The 22,993-nt window shown below is 43.2% G+C and overlaps 1 protein-coding gene across 2 annotated transcripts in view; it reads right to left on the bottom strand.

The window, feature by feature from the left end:
* Positions 1–8,904: 8,904 nt before the first annotated feature.
* The window catches only part of ACLY (ATP citrate lyase), a 79,727-nt gene continuing 65,638 nt past the window's right edge, over positions 8,905–22,993 (bottom strand). For both annotated transcript variants that reach the window (XM_056549399.1, XM_056549401.1), the window contains 8 exons: positions 22,849–22,942; positions 20,829–20,983; positions 20,586–20,736; positions 19,922–20,065; positions 18,082–18,195; positions 15,470–15,552; positions 11,780–11,856; positions 8,905–9,310 (listed from right to left, as the gene is read on the bottom strand). In XM_056549399.1, the coding sequence (XP_056405374.1) occupies positions 9,216–9,310; positions 11,780–11,856; positions 15,470–15,552; positions 18,082–18,195; positions 19,922–20,065; positions 20,586–20,736; positions 20,829–20,983; positions 22,849–22,942 (913 nt within the window). In that variant the 3' untranslated portion in view covers positions 8,905–9,215. The remainder of the gene's footprint in view (positions 9,311–11,779; positions 11,857–15,469; positions 15,553–18,081; positions 18,196–19,921; positions 20,066–20,585; positions 20,737–20,828; positions 20,984–22,848; positions 22,943–22,993) is intronic.

Below are 22,993 nucleotides of genomic sequence, written 5' to 3'. Positions count from 1 at the left end.
GGAAGGAAGTGATTTACATGGGACTGTATGTAATGGGAAGGAAGTGATTTACATGGGACTGTATGTAATGGGAGGGAAGTGATTTACATGGGACTGTATGTTATGGGAGGGAAGTGATTTACATGGGACTGTATGTTATGGGAGGGAAGTGATTTACATGGGACTGTATGTAATGGGAGGGAAGTGATTTACATGGGACTGTATGTAATGGGAGGGAAGTGATTTACATGGGACTGTATGTTATGGGAGGGAAGTGATTTACATGGGACTGTATGTTATGGGAGGGAAGTGATTTACATGGGACTGTATGTTATGGGAGGGAAGTGATTTACATGGGACTGTGTGTTATGGGAGGGAAGTGATTTACATGGGACTGTATGTTATGGGAGGGAAGTGATTTACATGGGACTGTATGTAATGGGAGGGAAGTGATTTACATGGGACTGTATGTTATGGGAGGGAAGTGATTTACATGGGACTGTATGTAATGGGAGGGAAGTGATTTACATGGGACTGTATGTTATGGGAGGGAAGTGATTTACATGGGACTGTATGTTATGGGAGGGAAGTGATTTACATGGGACTGTATGTTATGGGAGGGAAAGGATTTACATGGGACTGTATGTTATGGGAGGGAAAGGATTTACATGGGACTGTATGTTATGGGAGGGAAGTGATTTACATGGGACTGTGTGTTATGGAGGGAAGTGATTTACATGGGACTGTATGTAATGGGAGGGAAGTGATTTACATGGGACTGTATGTTATGGGAGGGAAGTGATTTACATGGGACTGTATGTAATGGGAGGGAAGTGATTTACATGGGACTGTATGTTATGGGAGGGAAGTGATTTACATGGGACTGTATGTTATGGGAGGGAAGTGATTTACATGGGACTGTGTGTTATGGGAGGGAAAGGATTTACATGGGACTGTATGTTATGGGAGGGAAGTGATTTACATGGGACTGTATGTTATGGGAGGGAAGTGATTTACATGGGACTGTGTTATGGGAGGGAAAGGATTTACATGGGACTGTATGTAATGGGAGGGAAGTGATTTACATGGGACTGTATGTTATGGGAGGGAAGTGATTTACATGGGACTGTATGTTATGGGAAGGAAGTGATTTACATGGGGCTGTATGTAATGGGAAGGAAGTGATTTACATGGGACTGTATGTAATGGGAAGGAAGTGATTTACATGGGACTGTATGTAATGGGAAGGAAGTGATTTACATGGGACTGTGTGTTATGGGAGGGAAGTGATTTACATGGGACTGTGTGTTATGGAGGGAAGTGATTTACATGGGACTGTATGTAATGGGAAGGAAGTGATTTACATGGGACTGTATGTAATGGGAAGGAAGTGATTTACATGGGACTGTATGTAATGGGAGGGAAGTGATTTACATGGGACTGTATGTAATGGGAGGGAAGTGATTTACATGGGACTGTATGTTATGGGAGGGAAGTGATTTACATGGGACTGTATGTTATGGGAGGGAAGTGATTTACATGGGACTGTATGTAATGGGAGGGAAGTGATTTACATGGGACTGTATGTTATGGGAGGGAAGTGATTTACATGGGACTGTATGTTATGGGAGGGAAGTGATTTACATGGGACTGTATGTTATGGGAGGGAAGTGATTTACATGGGACTGTGTGTTATGGGAGGGAAGTGATTTACATGGGACTGTATGTTATGGGAGGGAAGTGATTTACATGGGACTGTATGTAATGGGAGGGAAGTGATTTACATGGGACTGTATGTTATGGGAGGGAAAGGATTTACATGGGACTGTATGTTATGGGAGGGAAGTGATTTACATGGGACTGTATGTTATGGGAGGGTAAGGATTTACATGGGACTGTATGTTATGGGAGGGAAAGGATTTACATGGGACTGTATGTTGTGGGAGGGAAGTGATTTACATGGGACTGTGTTATGGAGGGAAGTGATTTACATGGGACTGTATGTAATGGGAGGGAAGTGATTTACATGGGACTGTATGTTATGGGAGGGAAGTGATTTACATGGGACTGTATGTAATGGGAGGGAAGTGATTTACATGGGACTGTATGTTATGGGAGGGAAGTGATTTACATGGGACTGTATGTTATGGGAGGGAAGTGATTTACATGGGACTGTGTGTTATGGGAGGGAAAGGATTTACATGGGACTGTATGTAATGGGAGGGAAGTGATTTACATGGGACTGTATGTTATGGGAGGGAAGTGATTTACATGGGACTGTATGTTATGGGAAGGAAGTGATTTACATGGGGCTGTATGTAATGGGAAGGAAGTGATTTACATGGGACTGTATGTAATGGGAAGGAAGTGATTTACATGGGACTGTATGTAATGGGAAGGAAGTGATTTACATGGGACTGTGTGTTATGGGAGGGAAGTGATTTACATGGGACTGTGTGCTATGGAGGGAAGTGATTTACATGGGACTGTATGTAATGGGAGGGAAGTGATTTACATGGGACTGTATGTTATGGGAGGGAAGTGATTTACATGGGACTGTATGTAATGGGAAGGAAGTGATTTACATGGGACTGTATGTTATGGGAGGGAGGTGATTTACATGGGACTGTATGTAATGGGAGGGAAGTGATTTACATGGGACTGTATGTAATGGGAGGGAAGTGATTTACATGGGACTGTATGTAATGGGAGGGAAGTGATTTACATGGGACTGTATGTTATGGGAGGGAAGTGATTTACATGGGACTGTATGTTATGGGAGGGAAGTGATTTACATGGGACTGTATGTAATGGGAGGGAAGTGATTTACATGGGACTGTGTTATGGAGGGAAGTGATTTACATGGGACTGTATGTAATGGGAGGGAAGTGATTTACATGGGACTGTATGTTATGGGAGGAAAGTGATTTACATGGGACTGTATGTTATGGGAGGGAAGTGATTTACATGGGACTGTAGGTTATGGGAGGGAAGTGATTTACATGGGACTGTATGTTATGGGAGGGAAGTGATTTACATGGGACTGTATGTTATGGGAGGGAAGTGACTGACATGGGACTGTATGTTATGGGAGGGAAAGGATTTACATGGGACTATGTTATGGGAGGGAAGTGACTGACATGGGGCTGTATGTTATGGGAGGGAAGTTATTTACATGGGACTGTATGTTATGGGAAGGAAGTTATTTACATGGGACTGTATGAAATGGGAAGGAAGTGATTTACATGGGACTGTATGTTATGGGAGGGAAAGGATTTACATGGGACTGTATGTTATGGGAGGAAAGTGATTTACATGGGACTGTATGTTATGGGAGGAAAGTGATTTACATGGGACTGTATGTTATGGGAGGGAAGTGATTTACATGGGACTGTATGTTATGGGAGGGAAGTGATTTACATGGGACTGTATGTTATGGGAGGGATGTAATTTACATGGGACTGTATGTTATGGGAGGGATGTAATTTACATGGGACTGTGTTATGGGAGGGATGTATTTTACATGGGAATTCTGCGAGCAGAGATTCCGTCCATAATCCGTAGTGTGAACATACCCTAAATGTGTCGCACATAAGCAAAACCAATATACCCCCCCGAACACTGGAGCCAGCAGCTCGTGATGTCATAGCCCCGCCCCCTCATGATGTCACACCCCCTCAATACAAGTCTATGGGAGGGGGCGTGACCGCAGTCACGCCCCCTCCCATACACTTGCATTAAGGGGGCGGGCTATGAAGTCACGAGCTGCCAGCGCCATCTCCAGCGTTCGGAACAGTTTGTTCCAAATGCTGAGCAGCGGAGTTCCCCTTTAAGAGATTATTGGCCCAAAGGGGGCAATATGGGAAGTCATACCTATCTGCTATATACCTATTGTATGGAAGCTCTACTTATTGGGAAAGATATGGCACAAAATGATTGCATGGCGGTCTGGGCCAGATGGAGAAGAAAAGGAAAGAAAGTAACTACAAAGATGCGCTGGGGATACACTGGGAGCTGTAGAGACGCAGCGTCCTCCAGAAGATTAGGACAAGCTGTGGAATGATTGTTAGTGATGTGGGGGAGTACAAAGTGGCTTTGGGGTGACTGTTAGTGATGTGGGGTGTTTTTAAAGGCACAATTAGGACATTCTCCTTGTTTGGGGCTTAAAAGGAGATTTATTAAAGGGGTATTCCAGGCAAAAACATTTTATCCCCTAGCCAAAGGATAGGGGATAAGATGTCTGATCGTGTTGGTGGGGGGGGGGGGCCCGCTGCTGAGAATCCTGTGATCTCCCTGCAGCACCCGCATTCTATGTGGGGACTGCGTCTCTAGTTTCGGAAACCTCCGGGACTGGGGACGTGACGTCACGCCACTCCCCCTCCATTCATGTCTATGGGAGGGGGCGTGACATCTGTCACGCCCCCTCCCATAGACCTGAATGGAGGGGGCGTGGCGTGGCGTCGCGTCCCCAGTCCCGGAAACCTGGAGGTTTCCGAAACTGGAGATTCAGCACCCGCATGCGGGTGCTACAGGGAGATCCCCCCCACCACCACCACCACGATCAGACATCTTATCCCCTATCCTTTGGATAGGGGATAAAATGTTTTTGCCTGGAATACCCCTTTAATGTGCGGAGCACTGACAGGGGTACTTTTACTGTGTGGGGGTGCCATTAGGAGGCCTTTTTTATTTTTTTAACTCTCCCCCAAATCCTTCCCCCTCTCTCAAAAGTGGGGTAAGCTGCAGGCAGACAGCCCTGGTGCCAGCTTATACTTTCAAGAACAAAAATGGTTGGTCAACAAATATCCAGCACACCCTTCAGGAGACTGACCTACACCTTTGCCGAACCCCCTGGTTGTGGGCGTTTACCTGACTTTATTATAAAGTGTATGGGCAACTTTAAAGTGTCGATGTCATTTAAAAAATAACCAGAAAACTTTTGACATGTTAAGATTTGTCAAATGTGTAGATGAGTTGGGGTCTCCCACCAATAAGGAGAACAAGTGGGGAGAAGTATGCGGGAGCAGGCGTCACTCCACAGCTTGCAGCTTCGCTGGATGGCCCCATAGATTATAATTGAATAACTTTTGCTTGAGGACGCTCCAAAGGTTCTCAGCCTATATCTCCCCCCACTGATCCCAGGCGCCCAGCCGTTTCGTCCAGCCTATATCTTCCCCCCACTGATCCCAGGCGCCCAGCCGTTTCGTCCAGCCTATATCTTCCCCCACTGATCCCAGGCGCCCAGCCGTTTCGTCCAGCCTATATCTTCCCCCACTGATCCCAGGCGCCCAGCCGTTTCGTCCAGCCTATATCTTCCCCCACTGATCCCAGGCGCCCAGCCGTTTCGTCCAGCCTATATCTCCCCCCACTGATCCCAGGCGCCCAGCCGTTTCGTCCAGCCTATATCTCCCCACACTGGAGCTGAAGATCGCGCAGGCTTGAAACTTTGGACTTGCATGTGTAATGTCCATCTATGGTAGAAGAGCAAATGGGTTTGGTTAAATAAAAAAAGCAATACTCATCTCTGTGCCAATCCACTGCCATTCCAACACTGAAAAAATAGAAAAGCAAAAAAAGGGAGGACGGCGCCTCGTGTAATTCCGATGATATTTGGTAAAGCGAAAGATTAGGTAATATGCTCACCTTAGGTGAACCTTGGGTTCATGCATGTAACCCCTCCGTGTTGGGGTAGTGAGCGATAGTCCGGAGCTGCAGCCTGCGGGTTGTGGCCAATGTCCTCGCAGGGATCGGCAGAAGTCTTGGAACAAAGTACGGTTTGAAGAAAAAGGAGAACCCTCTTCGTCGGCGCTGCTCGGATGGTGCAATAATGTGGATGGTACCCAGAGTATTATGTAACAATATCTTATTGAAACACATACAATAGGGGGTACAGACAGGACAAGACGCGTTTCGGGAGTGAGCCCTCCCTTTTTCAATTGTGGACATATGCAGTCTGATGTGACAGGGGATGTGGTACATATAAATACATTTACAATCTGGCGCCAAAAACATTCCGGCACAGGTCAAAGGTTGAACATAAGAAAAGAGTAATGCTGCACATTCATTTTGAACAAAAATGGTCATATTTAGAAAACAAAATAGAAAATATTGTTTAGTTCTTGGGAAATATTGGAATTTGCTTTATTCATTGTAAATCCACTTTACAGAGTCTAACGGTTATGTACTAGTCATGGTAGCCACGGACTCAGAACGAGGCTTGGGCTAGCTAGTGTTGATAGTGAGGCATGGTCTCAATGGCCGTGGTTAAAGCTTGCCGCTGTTTGTCTATGTGAAAAGGGCGGCCAATCAGAGTATAGATACGCGATGACGTACTATACCGTCCTTATGGGTAAGTCGGGATTTGTACGTGCCGCTTATTTCAATGCAAAGTCGGCGACCAGATTGTGAGATTGGGGTGACGTATTGTGTTGAGAGCGCTTTTTGTTTATATAGTCACGTGGTGCGCGTTTTCAACCAATGGGAGATAAAGTTAGCCAGCTGTTCAGCCAATCAATGAGCTGAAGGGTGGTTGTGTGGCGGTAAACATAGGTATTATGAATGTGAGAGAACATAGAATTCAAGTCAATCATAGGTTTCTTAGGTGAAGTGGGCAGATGGTTGGACCAATCCGATCACTGCCTATCTGATAAAGTCTATGGAGGAAAATGCTGCGGGATGGAAGGTTTCTGATAGGTGGACGTTTGAACCAATGAGAGCGTCGCCTACACCGTCTTGTATTTGCAGTAGAGGGCGGGTGTATTCAGAATTCCTGATAGACGCTTTAGCCAATCAGAAAGTCGCCTACTTCATTGTGTATTTCCACTGGGGGATATGGGGTATGATCAAAAATCCCTGGTAGGTGGGTTGTAGATGTTTGTTCAGCCAATCACTCCAGCGCCTAAAGAAGAGCGGATGGACATAAGGGCGACACCGGAAAGGTGAGTGAATATATCCGGATAATGAATATATTGAAAATCCAACATAAATTAAGTCCCTGAGGGATAAGGGTTTTTAGCTTAAAAATCCAGTAGTTCTCCCTCCTGCATAGTTGAGTATAACGTCGGTGGCAGGTGATTGGTATCTGCTCGATCGGGGTGACAGAAAAATGTGAAAAATCGCAGTTGTGCACTAGCGAGGCATGGCCTGATACGCTGTGCAGTTGGTACCCAGTTTTCACATTAAACCGGTGTTTGTTCAATCTGGCATTTAGACACTGGATTGTTCGGCCTATATATTGGCTTTTGCAAGTGCATTCCAGTAGATAGACAACAAAGGATGATTTACACCTTAGTAGGGTCTTAATTGGGAAAGTTTCGCCTGTGATGTTCGAAGTAAAGGATTTCTTGCGATGTGTAATGCTTGTGCAGCATTTGCATGCCGATGTTCCACATTTGTAGGAACCCTCTAGTCCTTTCAGAAAGGTGGTTTTTGTAAGTTCTTTTAGTTTGCTTGGTGTCAGTATGTTTTTAAGTGACTTGTTCTTTCTGAAGGTCACCTGTGGTTTTGGAGGAATAATGTCTTTCAGAAAAGCGTCCAGTAAAAGAGTAGTCCAGTGTTTTTTCCAAAATCTTCTTTATATTTTTGTGGTCTGTTGAGTATGTAGTAAGAAAGTTGTAGGCGTAGGATTTCTCCATACTTTCTGTGGTGGTAAAGTTTTTAGATTTTGGTTGAAGACAACACTGAAAAAGGAGGGGGCAAAAATGTAATTTGTCTGTTCCAAGCTTTAGGGTACATTCACACGTACATAATGTGCTGCGGATTCCCAGGATGCCTGATCAATGAGTCTGATGCAGATTATGTACATGTGAGAATAAGGCCGGGGTCACACCACGTTTTAGCAATACAGTTCCCGTATACGCTTTCAATTTGAAAACCGTACGGAACTGTATTGAAAACCGTATGCCAAAAGATGCATCAGGTTGTGTCCATTTTGCATCCTGTACGGTTTTGTCAGTTTTTTTTCCCCGTACCCAAAACCGTAGCCTACCACGGTTTTTGGTCCGGCTGAAAAAACCGTATTGAAACGTATAAGTTTTTTTTAAACATGGGAGTCAATGGGAACCGTATGTGTGTACGGTTCCATCCGGTTTTCACCATATGGTTTTTGACTTTGCAAATTTTTTTTCTTGGAATTTCAATCAAACAAAACTTTATTCATAATGGAGTGAAAAGTTAAACGTATACTTTTTTTTTTTTCTTAAACACGGATGCAACCGGACATTTTTTTAAACCGTATGCAGGTTAAAGTTTGTTGACACGTTTTGATACAGTTTAGTCCGGTTTTGAGGAATCAGTTTTTCATCAAAAACCTGATACAGAAACTGTATTGCAAAAATGTGGTGTGAACCCAGTCTAATAAGGCCAGGGTCATTTAATGGAATCTCGGACCAAAATTCCAGCTTGAGATCCCCAGGGCAGCTAATGATGACAAGCAGTCAGCACTAGGACTATACGGACAACAATGCAATTCTGAGGGGATCTGCGGAAAGCTTTTTTTTTTTTCTTTCACGGATCCTCTCAGAAATGCATTGCCATCTATGAGGTTCAAAGCAGTCCTAGCACCAGCTGGGATTCTCTAGAGCTTTCATCTTGTGAACCCGGCCTTAGGGTACGTTCACACGGGCAGATTACCTGCAGAATTTCCGCTGCGTATTTGCTGCGGAAAATCTGCTACCATTGAGTTCAATGGGTCCGAAAGGAAAATCTGCAAAACTGCCTCTATTGCAGATTTTCTGATGACCCTTTGAAGTCTATGGTAGCATTGTAATCCGCCTGTGAGAACGTACCCTTAGGGAGGTTTTTTTTCTCTTTCCTTTTGTGTGTGTACAACCGGGGAGGGTGGGGTTAAGTGATAGGTGAATATATTTGTGAGACTGTATGTATGAAAAAAATAAAACACCCAATAAATACAAACAAGCATCAAAATGAATGCCATTTCCATTTAATAAATACAGCTGTCAATTCATTTTCTACACATATCAAAATAAAAGGATGTAACACATTAGCCAGGAATAAGGCGTTGGAAGATAAAAATAAAAAAAAGTGGAAACCAAATAGAAATTAAAAAAAAAAAGACACACGCCAACGAAAACCAATGAAATTAAGACATAAAGAGCAACGTGTATTCTAGTCGTGGTTTGCATTGCAGGAGCTACGCAGGGAGCCGGCACACGGGAAGTGTCCACCTTGTGTGCGACGACATATCAAGTATTCTAATGGGAGTGTCCTTCAAATGTCTACATGGTCATGTGCTCGGGCAGGACATAAGAGATGTCATCCCACGGGTGCCGGTACAGTCCTTGCTTCAGCCGCTTTTGGTCCAAGTAATGCCCTGCAAGCAAAAACATCATATAGGAATCACAAGGAATGTAATGTGACTAGTAAACAATTCTAACAATGTATTCGTTCTAAACACTAAATGATGTTTGCAGGTAACAGATGTAATAGTGCACCTGTCATTTAAAGGGGTACTCCGGTGAAAACCTTTTTTCTTTTAAATCAACTGGTGGCAGAAAGTTAAACATATTTGTAAATTACTTCTATTAAAAAATCTTAATCTTTCCTGTACTTATTAGCTGCTGAATACTACAGAGGAAATTCTTTTTGTGAAATGCTCTCTGATGACATCACGACCACCGTTCTCTCTGCTGACGTTATAATAACGCTTTATTTCTTGTTGTACTTAGTGGGATTTGAACCCAAGTCCCCAGCATGCTGCCATAAGCATACATCTGCTATGCATCTGCTATGCATGGTTGCTAAAATGGACAGAGATGTCAGCAGAGAGCACTGTGTTCGTGAGGTCATCAGTGATCCAAAAAGAAAGGAATTTCCTCTGTAGCATTCAGCAGCTAATAAGTACTGGAAGGATTAAGATTTTTTAATAGAAGTAATTTACAAATATGTTCAACTTTCTGCCACCAGTTGATTTAAAAGAAAAAAGGTTTTCACCGGAGTACCCCTTTAACCCCTCCAAGACGATGTTAATGTAGATCCTGGTGCTCTACTTCAAGGGGTTCTCCGCCCCTAGACATCCCTTGGATAGGGGATAAGATGTCTCATTGCGGGGGTCCAGCCGCTGGATTTGGGTGGCCGTGGTCTTGACGTCACGTCACACCCCTCCATTCATGTCTATGGGAGGGGCATGGCATAGACATGAATGGAAGGGGCATGGCATGATGGCACGGCCGCCCGAACCCAGCATTCTAAACAATGTTCAGAACGCCAGGGTGCCCGCAGGGGGTCCCAGAAGCGGAGTGGAGAGCGGTGGAGAAGATCCGCCTTTAAAGGGGTACTCCGGTGGAAAACTTTTTTTTAAATCAACTGGTGCCAGAAAGTTAAACAGATTTGTAAATGACTTCTATTAAAAAGAATCTTAATCCTTCCAGTACTTATTAGCTGCTGAATACTACAGAGGAAATTATTTTCTTTGTGCTCTCTCTGACATCATGACCACAGTGCTCTCTGCTGACATCTCTGTCCAGAGCAGCATATGTTTTCTATTGGGATTTTCTCCTACTCTGGACAGTTCTTAAAATGGACAGAGATGTCAGCAGAGAGCACTGTGCTCGTGATGTCAGCAGAGAGCTCTGTGTTCCAAAAAGAAAAGAAAAATCCTCTGTAGTATTCAGCAGCTAATAAGTACTGGAAGGATTAAGATTCTTTTAATAGAAGTCATTTACAAATCTGTTTAACTTTCTGGCACCAGTTGATTTAAAAAAAAAAAAGAAAAAATTTCCACCGGAGTACCCCTTTAACGCACCAGAATGGACATTTACGTCCTAAGCAGCAGTAAGACTATGAAATGAGCGCCGGAGCTGCGCTTGCTTCATACTCTAAGTGGCAGCTGCCATCAGTAGCCGTACACTTCCAGTCGATGGAGAAGAATGGTGGTCGGGCTGTTCTCAGTCATTAACCCTTTAAAGTCGTACTCCGCTGCTCAGCGTTTGGAACAAACTGTTCCGAACGCTGGAGCCAGGAGCTCGTGATGTCATAGCCCTGCCCCCTCATGACGTCACACCCTGCTCCCTCACTGCCAGTCTATGGGAGGAGGCGTGACATCTGTCACGCCTCCTCCCATAGACTTGCATTGAGGGGGCGGGGAGTGATGTCATGAGGGGGCGGGGCTATGACATCACGAGCTCCCGGCTCCAGCGTTCGGAACAGTTTGTTCCGAACGCTGAGCAGCGGAGTACCCTTTTAAGTCTGGTATTCATACCAGTGTTCATACTTTAGCGCTGCAATGACACGGTCCCTAACTGATCGGCACCCTCGCAACTTTTATAGACCTAAAAAATACACCTTAAAAATCCTATTTTTTCTATTTTGAGATAAAAATAAAATCCCACATATTTGGCATCCCCTTGTGTGGAAATGTATGAACTATTAAAACGTAACGTTAACGATCCCGTATGGTGAACGGCCTAAACATGAAAAAAAAAATAATAGTCCAAAATTGCTGAGTTTTGGTCACATCACATCCCAGAAAAAAAATTACATAAAAAGCGAATAAAAAAAAAGTCACATACGCAAATGGGGTACCGATAAAAACTACAACATCACGGCACAGAAATTCAGCCCTGAAGAATGAGTCACGTATATAAGAAAGGTATAGGGGTGGAATTCTGCAATAATAATACAATAATAGTAAAGTGTGTATTACACAAATGATCACACAATTCGTATTCCTACAATGGTTGTTTTTCATTACAGGACTGGTTTGTTTATAGAAGTCTATGTAGAACTGTAGAGAATAATGAATGCGCTTGTCTGTATGGACACGTATGTATCATAACCTTACCGATAAAGCCCATGCTTCGTCCCAATACAAAGATGCCATTCAATGCCCCAATATCAATGTATTCATCCGCTTCTTCCCTGAGGAGATAAAAACAACAATTTTCACATATCCACAAAAAAAAAATGGGAAAATTAGAGTTATTTATCAGTGTTCTTAGACTGTATTCACACGGTGTAATATATATCAGTGTTCTTAGACTGTATTCACACGGTGTAATATATATCAATGTTCTTAGACTGTATTCACACGGTGTAATATATATCAGTGATCTTAGACTGTAGTCACACGGTGTAATATATATCAGTGTTCTTAGACTGTATTCACATGGTGTAATATATATCAGTGTTCTTAGACTGTATTCACACGGTGTAATATATATCAGTGTTCTTAGACTGTATTCACACGGTGTAATATATATCAGTGATCTTAGACTGTATTCACACGGTGTAATATATATCAGTGTTCTTAGACTGTATTCACACGGTGTAATATATATCAGTGATCTTAGACTGTAGTCACACGGTGTAATATATATCAGTGATCTTAGACTGTAGTCACACGGTGTAATATATATCAGTGTTCTTAGACTGTAGTCACACGGTGTAATATATATCAGTGTTCTTAGACTGTATTCACACGGTGTAATATATATCAGTGTTAGACTGTATTCACACGGTGTAATATATATCAGTGTTCTTAGACTGTAGTCACACGGTGTAATATATATCAGTGTTCTTAGACTGTATTCACACGGTGTAATATATATCAATGTTCTTAGACTGTATTCACACGGTGTAATATATATCAGTGATCTTAGACTGTAGTCACACGGTGTAATATATATCAGTGTTCTTAGACTGTATTCACACGGTGTAATATATATCAGTGTTCTTAGACTGTAGTCACACGGTGTAATATATATCAGTGTTCTTAGACTGTATTCACACGGTGTAATATATATCAGTGTTCTTAGACTGTATTCACACGGTGTAATATATATCAGTGATCTTAGACTGTATTCACACGGTGTAATATATATCAGTGTTCTTAGACTGTAGTCACACGGTGTAATTTATCAGTGTTTTAGGCTGTATTCACACGGTGTAATATATATCAGTGATCTTAGACTGTATTCACACGGTATAATATATATCAGTGTTCTTAGACTGTATTCACACGGTGTAATATATATCAGTGATCTTAGACTGTATTCACACTGTGTAATATATATCCGTGTTCTTAGACTGTATTCACACGGTGTAATATATATCAGTGTTCTTAGACTGTATTCACACGGTGTAATATATATCAGTGTTCTTAGACTGTATTCACACTGTGTAATATATATCAGTGTTCTTAGACTGTATTCACACGGTGTAATATATATCAGTGATCTTAGACTGTATTCACACTGTGTAATATATATCAGTGTTCTTAGACTGTATTCACACGGTGTAATATATATCAGTGTTCTTAGACTGTATTCACACGGTGTAATATATATCAGTGTTCTTAGACTGTATTCACGCGGTGTAATATATATCAGTGTTCTTAGACTGTAGTCACACGGTGTAATATATATCAGTGTTCTTAGACTGTAGTCACACGGTGTAATATATATCAGTGTTCTTAGACTGTATTCACATTGTGTGATATATATCAGTGTTCTTAGACTGTATTCACATTGTGTGATATATATCAGTGTTCTTAGACTGTATTCACACGGTGTAATATATATCAGTGTTCTTAGACTGTATTCACACGGTGTAATATATATCAATGTTCTTAGACTGTAGTCACACGGTGTAATATATATCAGTGTTCTTAGACTGTATTCACACGGTGTAATATATATCAGTGTTCTTAGACTGTATTCACACGGTGTAATATATATCAATGTTCTTAGACTGTATTCACACGGTGTAATATATATCAGTGTTCTTAGACTGTATTCACACGGTGTAATATATATCAGTGTTCTTAGACTGTATTCACACTGTGTAATATATATCAGTGTTCTTAGACTGTATTTACACGGTGTAATATATATCAGTGTTCTTAGACTGTAGTCACACGGTGTAATATATATCAATGTTCTTAGGCTGTATTCACACGGTGTAATATATATCAGTGTTCTTAGACTGTAGTCACACGGTGTAATATATATCAGTGTTCTTAGGCTGTAGTCACACGGTGTAATATATATCAGTGTTCTTAGACTGTATTCACACGGTGTAATATATATCAGTGTTAGACTGTATTCACACGGTGTAATATATATCAGTGTTCTTAGACTGTATTCACACGGTGTAATATATATCAGTGTTCTTAGACTGTATTCACACGGTGTAATATATATCAGTGTTCTTAGACTGTATTTACACGGTGTAATATATATCAGTGTTCTTAGACTGTATTCACACGGTGTAATATATATCAGTGTTCTTAGACTGTATTCACACGGTGTAATATATATCAGTGTTCTTAGACTGTAGTCACACGGTGTAATATATATCAGTGATCTTAGGCTGTATTCACACGGTGTAATATATATCAGTGATCTTAGGCTGTATTCACACGGTGTAATATATATCAGTGTTCTTAGACTGTAGTCACACGGTGTAATTTATCAGTGTTTTAGGCTATGTTCTCTGTTGGAGTCCCACAAGGCTCTGTCCTATGGCTCCTATTCTCCTCTGTCTACACCCTGGGCTGGCTTCAAGTACCACCTTTATGCTTATGACCCTCAGATCTAGCTCTCCAGCCCTGATGTCACCTTCCTCCTATCCCCAGATTGTCTGTCAGCTCCATCTTCCTATCTCGCTTTCTTAAACTCAACATGGAAAAATGTAAATTATTTTCCCCCCATCCTGCTCCCACCCGGTCTATCAATCACAGTCAATGGCTCCATTCTCTCTCCAGCCCCACAAGTCCGCTGCCTTGGGGTCACTTAACTTAGCGCCACACATCCAGACCCTCACCACCTCCTGTCGTTCTCCTTAAAAAAAATCTCTTGAATCCGCTCAGCCAAAGGCTGTCCGGTTATGCTGGGAGTTGTAGTTTTGCAAAATCTGGAGGCACCCTGGTTGAGAAACACTAACAGGGACTAGGTCTGGGTGGGACACTTTTAACACTGAGACCTCTAAAGGACTGTGTGCCCAAGTATCTTGACTGGGAAGGTGTTAGGGGGGCTCAGCAGGTTGCAGGATAATAGGATCGTGCTGGGGGGCACTCCAGTACATATTCAGAGCTTATGTTGCCGATTTCTGTTCTCTGCAGCTGCGTACTCACTATTTCACTATTAAAGGGGTATTCCAGGATCAAACATCAAAAGGATAGGGGACAAAATGTCTGATCGCGGGGGTCCGTCACTGGGACCCCCCACGATCTCCCTGCAGCACCTGCATGTATGCGGGGCTGCATCTCCAGTTTCGGAAATCTCCGGGACTGGAGGCGTGACGTAGTGCTGCAGGGAGATCGCGGGGGGTCCCAGCTATCACACATCTTATCCCCTGTCGTTCGGATAGAGGATAAAATGTTTGATCCCGGAATACCCCTTTAATGCTACATTGTATCCCTGCACTGTACAAAGAGCAGTGATTTTTTTTTTCTTTTAATCCCGTTCATATGGCCATGAGAAGATTAGCGACAATCCCTTCAATGTACAATAACGACACTCGAAATATTTACCTTGTGAATGAACCACAGTTCCTCAGTAAATCCACAAATGCGACACCGATTAATCCATCTACATTCAGGATCAGATTAGGTTTCTGCAGGGGAATAAGAAAACAATCTTTATTGCCTTAGAGTACTATGGCGTGTTTTTTATAGTTTTTTTTAATTAACCCCTTGTGCCAGGGCTGCAAAATGAAACAAAACTTTAACTCACCTGCCTACGTTCCCCCATTGCTTAGATATAGGTGTCCCGTTCTCCGTTCCTTGTCTTCTTCCGCTTCCTGTGGGTCGGTGAGTCGCAATGCTCTCAGTGTATCATCGCCGCAGCCACGGTCGCTGCTCTCAGCGTGACTCACCGACCCACAGGAAGCGGAAGAAGACAGGGACCGGAGAACAGGACATCCATATCTAAGGCGGCTTTCACACTATAAAATGTATCAGTTTTAAAGATCTGTTCAATGTTCCGTTATAGAAACCCTGAAAATCGGCCCTTACTAAAATCCCATACGGCCGTTAGAAAATCCCATTATAGTCTATGGGATTTTTACATTATCCGTTTAATTCCGTTATTAATAACAGACGTTATTTTGGGACCGCAAAAGAAGAGGGTAGAATGCGCTCCATGTGTAAAACCTTTCGGTTAGGTGAGGTAGGGGGTGGGAACCAACCACAGCCGCTTACCAGATGGAGTTGTGTGGAATCACACACAATGTTTAGCGTATGGAGATAATAAACCAAGTCGTCCGCAGCCTTCCTGGAAGTTGAATGGACCAAGGAGTGACCGAGAAGAACAGGACTAGTATAGGCGCCTGGATGCTTTTCGCTGCACATGCGCAGCTTCATCAGGCATCATGATGCCTGATGAAGCTGCACATGCGCAGCGAAACGCATTGCATCTATTTTGAATAAACCTACCTGGTTGTTTTACCTGCTGCTCTCCTGCATTTTATCGTCCAGGCGCCTATAGTAGTCCTGTTCTTCTCCGTCACTCCTTGGTCCGTTATTTTGTGACGGAAGATAGTAACGGGAGAAATAGTGCATGCACTGTTACTTCCGTTCATTCTCCCATCACAAAATAACGTCCGTTATTAACGGTCTATAACGGGTTAAGACGGATAATGTAAACTTCCCATAGACTATAATAGGAGATGCTAACGGCCGATTTTCAGGGTTTTTATAATGGAACATCAAACGGATCTTTGAAACGGATACGTTTTATAGTGTGAAAGGGGTCTAAGCAATGGGGGAACGTCGGCAGGTGAGTTAAAGTTTGTTTTGTTTCATTTTGCAGCCCGGGCACTGAGTGTTAATACAAAAAAGCAACATTGTCCTTTAACACAGAATGGGAGAAGGAAATACGTATATACATCAAAAGATCAGTCAGGGAAATCTGAACTGGATCTAGTAAAGCTCAACAGTTCCTATAAGACGCACCCTATTTTTAGGTGCAAAATCTAAAAATTAAGATTTTGAACCCAAAAGTGGTCTTCAATCTGCGGACCTCCAGATGTTGCAAAACTACAACTCCCAGCATGCCCGGACAGCCGTTGGCTGTCCGGGCATGCTGGGAGTTGTAGTTTTGCAACATCTGGAGGTCCGCAGATTGAAGACCACTCCATAGGAGGTAATACTCACGTGTCCCCGCCGCTCCGGACCCGTCACCGCTGCCCTGGATGTCGCTCCATCGCTGTCGCCGTGTCCCCGTCGCTCCAGAACATCTCTGCTGCCGGCCGGGTATCCTCACTCTCCGTCGCCGCCATCACGTCGTTATGCACGCCGACGCACGTACGTGACGACGAGGAAGGAGAGCGCCGGCCATACAGTGGATCCCTGAACGGAGAAGACACCGAGGAGGCAGGTAAGGTCCCTCCTGGTGTCCTGTAAGCACTAACCCGGCTAACGTGGCGGTCCCTAACAGCCCGACTGAACAGCCGGGTTAGTGTCACTTTCCCTTCAGACGCGGCGGTCAGCTTTGATCGCCGCGTCTGAAGGGTTAATACAGGGCATCACCGCGATCGGTGATGTCCTGTATTAGCCGCGGGTCCCGGCCGTTGATGGCTGCAGGGACCGCCGCGATAGGGGTGTATTTGCTGTATAAGACGCACTGACTTTTCCCCCCCAGTTTTGGGGAAGAAAAAGTGCGTCTTATACGGCCAAAAATAAGGTACACACACATAATATACATATTATATATATACACACACACATTATATTATATATACATATATATATATATATATATATATATATATATATATATATACACATAAAAGCAAAATGTCCAGCGCAAATATGAAGGAACTGGATGTTTATTCCAATAGCCAAAAAGACAAGGAGAACATGACAAGGTGACGCGTTTCGGTCCTAAGGCTGGACCTTATTATGACTAAGGTCCAGCCTTAGGACCGAAACGCGTCACCTTGTCATGTTCTCCTTGTCTTTTTGGCTATTGGAATAAACATCCAGTTCCTTCATATTCGCGCTGGACATTTTGCTTTTACTTGTCAGTTCCAGTCGGTGTTGCCCACGCCGGTCCTGGCGCGACGGGCTGAGGGAGTGAGCTGGACTATACACTTCTTTGTCTGCATATATATACACACATACACATACACACTGTGACCAACCTTTGAGGTGGTGATCTTTTCCACTTCCAGAGCGTAGTCTAGTAAGGGGGTGGCGGGGAAGTGTTGTTTGACGTAGTCTTTCAGGATCTGTACTCGCATGTCTGGATTGTTGATCTGAAAAAAAGAAATAAGTTCATGAAGCCTTTTTGATGCAGCTAGGTTTGGCAGGCGGCTTTTTTTTTATTTTTTTAAATCCTTTACACAGCCATAAATGTCCATTTTCCAATCATTTCCACATATCTGTATGAAGATTTGTTATAAAGTTGTATATGGACATATAGATAGCATCATAGTAAACAAATATTCAAATGTACCATATATTTATTGCATTCAATTTTTGTTTTGTTTTTGTGGCATTTACTGTGCAGACAACATAACATGGAAACTTATCAGGCCAGAACAATTACAGCGTTACCTTATCGTTATTTTTCTTTTACAACTTACATAAAATAACTTCTTTCCATCTCAGGATTTAAATTTTCTTTCATTTCATTGATGGAGCCATTTGTGGGTTTGAGAGATTTTTTTTTATTGGTTCCATTTTGACTTTTATTTTTTATTTTTTTGGGGGGTGTAAGGGGATTAAAACAGCAGTTCTCATGTTGGGTTTTCGTGTGTGTTTGTGTAAGTTTTTTTTTTGTTCGTCCCTATCATTGCCCTTGTTGTTATTGAATGCAGCATCTAAGTGGTTAAACGGGCAGGATCAGCGTTATCTATGTTCCCGTCATTTGTTACATAGAGTCGAAACCCTCTGTGTACCCGCTAAATGTATCCTCCTGCAAAGCATGTGCATTGAATTTTGGAAGGGGGTAAACAACAATTGGAATAAACTATTCCTGATTTCCAACTCAAAAAAATGCAAATACCGGTAAATTTTTTTTTTTTTTTTAAAGTCACATTCTTCTATAAATATTGAAGTACAAGTTACTTTAGGGCTTGACAAATATTGGGCTACAGGGCCACTAACAATTTCATGGTGGGGCCCAGGTTTTTGTCAGTCCTTTTAAATAAAATAATAAAATTTAAAAAAGCGCAAACCGTTTTATTTACCGTCCAGCTCCAATCGTGTGCAGATCCCCTATTCTGCCCTTTGGGGTTACAGCAGCAGCAGAGGTCAGGTGACCCTATGGAGCGTTACAATGAGGCTGATGATTGACTGCGGCAGTCACGTCACACCGGAGCACCGACTGAACATATCCGATGCTGAACACAGGAGGCAGATTTAGGGGATTGGGGTGGAAATCAGTGTAGGGGGCTAATATTAATGGATAAAAGGACAGCTACGAATAACACACAGGGGGAGATGAGGGGCAGTAATAGCCGACACATGGGAGTATAAGGGGACACTAATGACAGTGACACATGTGAAGATAAGGGGACAGTAATAACCGAAACATAAGGAGTTTCGGGAAACGAAATAAGGTTCCCCTCATTTCTACATGTAATTAAAGGGGTACTCCGCTGCTCAGCATTTAGAGCAAACTGTTCCGAACGCTGGAGGCAGGAGCTAGTGACATCATAGCCCCGCCTCCCTTATGATGTCATGCCCCGCCCCCTCAATGCAAGTCTATGGGAGGGGGCGTGACAGCCGTCACGCCCCCTCCCATAGGCTTGCATTGAGGGGGCGGGGCTATGATGTCATGAGCTCCCGTCTCCAGTGTTCGGAACAGTTTGCTCCAAACGCTGAGCAGTGGAGTACCCCCTTAATGACTGATCATATAACGTCACATGACATGTGGCATGCTTGCTCCTAACTTTTTTTTTTTTTTTTTTTGCTGGCTCCCAGAAAACATAAGACAAATTTGTCAGGCCCTGTGTATATATAGACGGGGGCACTTACAGATTTGACTCTGTGACCGATCCCCATAATAAGTTTTCCCTCCTTCTTCATCTTGTTTACAAACTCCATCGGGATGAGGCCACTATCGAAAGCTTTGCTGAACATCTTGGCTGCGGCATCCAGGGCCCCACCAAAGCGATCTCCCTGTAAGATAATCATTTAGTAGGTTAAAGGGGTATTCATGGGAAAAAAAACTTATATATATATATATATATATCTCAACTGGCAGTTAAACAGATTTGTAAATAACTTCAATTAAAAAAATCTTAATCCTTCCAATAATTATCAGCTGCTGAAGTTGAGTTGTTGTTTTCTGTCTGGCAACAGTGCTCTCTGCTGCCATCTCTGCTTGTCTCGGGAACTACACAGAGTAGAAGAGGTTTGCTATGGGGATTTGCTTCTAAACTGGGCGGTTCCTGAGACAGGTGTCAGCAGAGAGCACTTAGACAGAAAACAACAACTCAACTTCAGCAGCTCATAAGTACTGAAAGGATTAAGATTTTTTTTATAGAAGTAATTTACAAATCTGTTTAACTTTCTGGAGCCAGTTGATATCTATAAAAAAAAAATAAAGGTTTTTCCTGGATAACCCCTTTAAACACATTTGTACAGTTGTCGGAGGGAGAAGCAATAAAAACGTACGGAGGTTGTACGGTAAACTTACTATGGTGAGCAGGCCTGAGGTCAGACTGGAGATGAGATCTTTTCCAGCTCTGGCACAGACAATAGTGTTATGGGCTCCGGACACAGCCGGGCCATGGTCTGCCGTAACCATCAGACACATTTCTATAAAATGGGAGGCGTACTTGGGTACCCTGGATGAAGTAGAAATGGGTTTTTAGAATTAAATGTATAAAAGGTTTAATAAAATGCAACCAACATCTATTTATAGAAAATGTTCACTCACCGTCTTTGGAACCAAAGAAGTCCCAACACTCCACCGATCCCAATGTCCTCCTTGAAAACATCTGTTATGGGCATCCCTGCATAAATGAGTTCCTGCCCCCGCTCATCACAAATACTGGTCATAAAGGAGGCCGGTTTTCTGATCAATCCCAGCTCCTAGAGACAGAGACTGTATTATAAAATGCAAGAAAGTCATGTACTTGCTTAAAGGGTACCTCTTATCCATAAAACTTCTGATCTATTATAGATTAATGTATGCAGAATAACTTTCCGATTGCATGTTATTAAAAATATGCTTCTTTCTATTTCATTTTCCACTTTGAAAAAATGACCACTAGGGGTCTCCCTACCAGTCCTGGCCGCAAGCCCTTTTTATAGATTTCAGACTGGAGTCCTAAATCTCAGACTGCAGCCGGGACACAGACAAGCTCAGCACTGCTCTCTGCCTGTCAATCAGACAGGCGGGAGTAAGTACTGTGCTCATAGCACAGCAGGGCATACTCCTGACTCTGCCTTACTGCAGGCCCTCATTCATTTTACTATCTGAGCTCCGATCTTTCTTCTCTCTGCATATGCAGTTGTAAACAGAGAGGAGAAGATTCAGAGCTGCCAGCTGAGCTTGTCTGTGTCCCGGCTGCAGTCTGAGATTTAGGACTCCAGCATGAGTCTGAAAACTATAATAAGGGCTTGCGGCCAGGACTGGTAGGGAGACCCCTAGTGGTCATTTTTTCAAAGTGGAAAATTAAATAGAAAGAAGCATATATTTTTTAATAACATGCAATTGTAAAGTTATTCTGCAGACATTAATCTATAATATATCAAAAGTATTTTTTTGGATGAAGGGTACCCTTTAAGAAATATTCCAATCACAAAAGTGATAGTATATCCCTAGGAGTGGTGGAGGGTGGTCTGACTACAGGGACCCCCACCAATCCTGCAATCAGACTCTTATCCCCTATAATGTGTATAGGGATTAAGTGTCTTTTTAAAGGGGTACTCCGCTGCTCAGCATTTGGAACAAACTGTTCCGAATGCTGGAGCCGGCAGCTCCTGACATCACGCCCCGCCCCCTCAACGCAAGTCTATGGGAGGGGGCGTGACGGCAGTCACGCCCCCTCCCATAGACTTGCATTGAGGGGGCGGGGCGTGACATTGTGAGTGGGCGGGGCTATGATGTCACAAGTTCCCGGCGCTGACTCCAGCATTCAGAAGAGTTTGTTCCAAATGCTGAGCAGCGGAGAACCCCTTAAACAGACACTTAATCCCTAGCCACAGGATAGGGGATAAGAGTCTGATCGCGGGAGGGTCTGACCGCTCGAGCCCCCATGATCTCCTGTATGTGGCCTAGTCTACATACCCGTACTCTGTGCACACGGCCTCCCCCTTCCTGGAAGTGGGCAAGTGACAGCCCGTTTAGTCAATCATCAGCTGCGGTGGGACATCAAGAACTGGTTAGTAGATGAATCCCTGTTTAGGAAACCGCTGGGGTCCCAGCGGTCGAACCCCAACGAACTGACACCTATCCCCTATTCTGTGAGTAGGGGATAAGTGTCTAAATTCTGTTCCCCAGACAACCCCTTAAAGCTCCGTTCCCCAGACTACCCCTTTAAAGTAATGGAATATCCTAACCAATATACCATCAGTTTGTTTAATGGGAATGACCCTTTAAAGATCACGACTAGAGATGAGCGAACTTACAGTAAATTCGATTCGTCACAAACTTCTCAGCTCGGCAGTTGATTACTTTTCCTGCATAAATTAGTTCAGCTTTCCGGTGCTCCGGTGGGCTGGAAAAGGTGGATACAGTCCTAGGAAAGAGTCTCCTAGGACTGTATCTACCTTTTCCAGCCCTCGGGAGCACCGGAAAGCTGAACTAATTTATGCAGGAAAAGTAATCAACTGCCGAGCTGAGAAGTTCGTGACGAATCGAATTTACTGTAAGTTCGCTCATCTCTAATCACGACTTTTCCACTTAAAGTGATCGTAGATACAGTAGATATGCAATTGCTCTAATCACCTACCCTTGCCCATGAGTAGTCCATTGGAACTGTAGGCGGTGGTACCTCCTCTGCTGGCACTATTTCTCCCTTGGCCACTAGATCTTCATACACGGACCTCAAGAAAGCACAGAAAGATTCATTCATTTATTGCTCTGTCTGACAGTCA

Source organism: Hyla sarda, chromosome 12, assembly GCF_029499605.1.
Source record: "Hyla sarda isolate aHylSar1 chromosome 12, aHylSar1.hap1, whole genome shotgun sequence".
NCBI lineage: Eukaryota > Metazoa > Chordata > Amphibia > Anura > Hylidae > Hyla > Hyla sarda.
The sequence above is the reverse complement of the archived record's forward strand: the minus strand, read 5'-3'. Positions and strand labels throughout refer to the sequence as shown.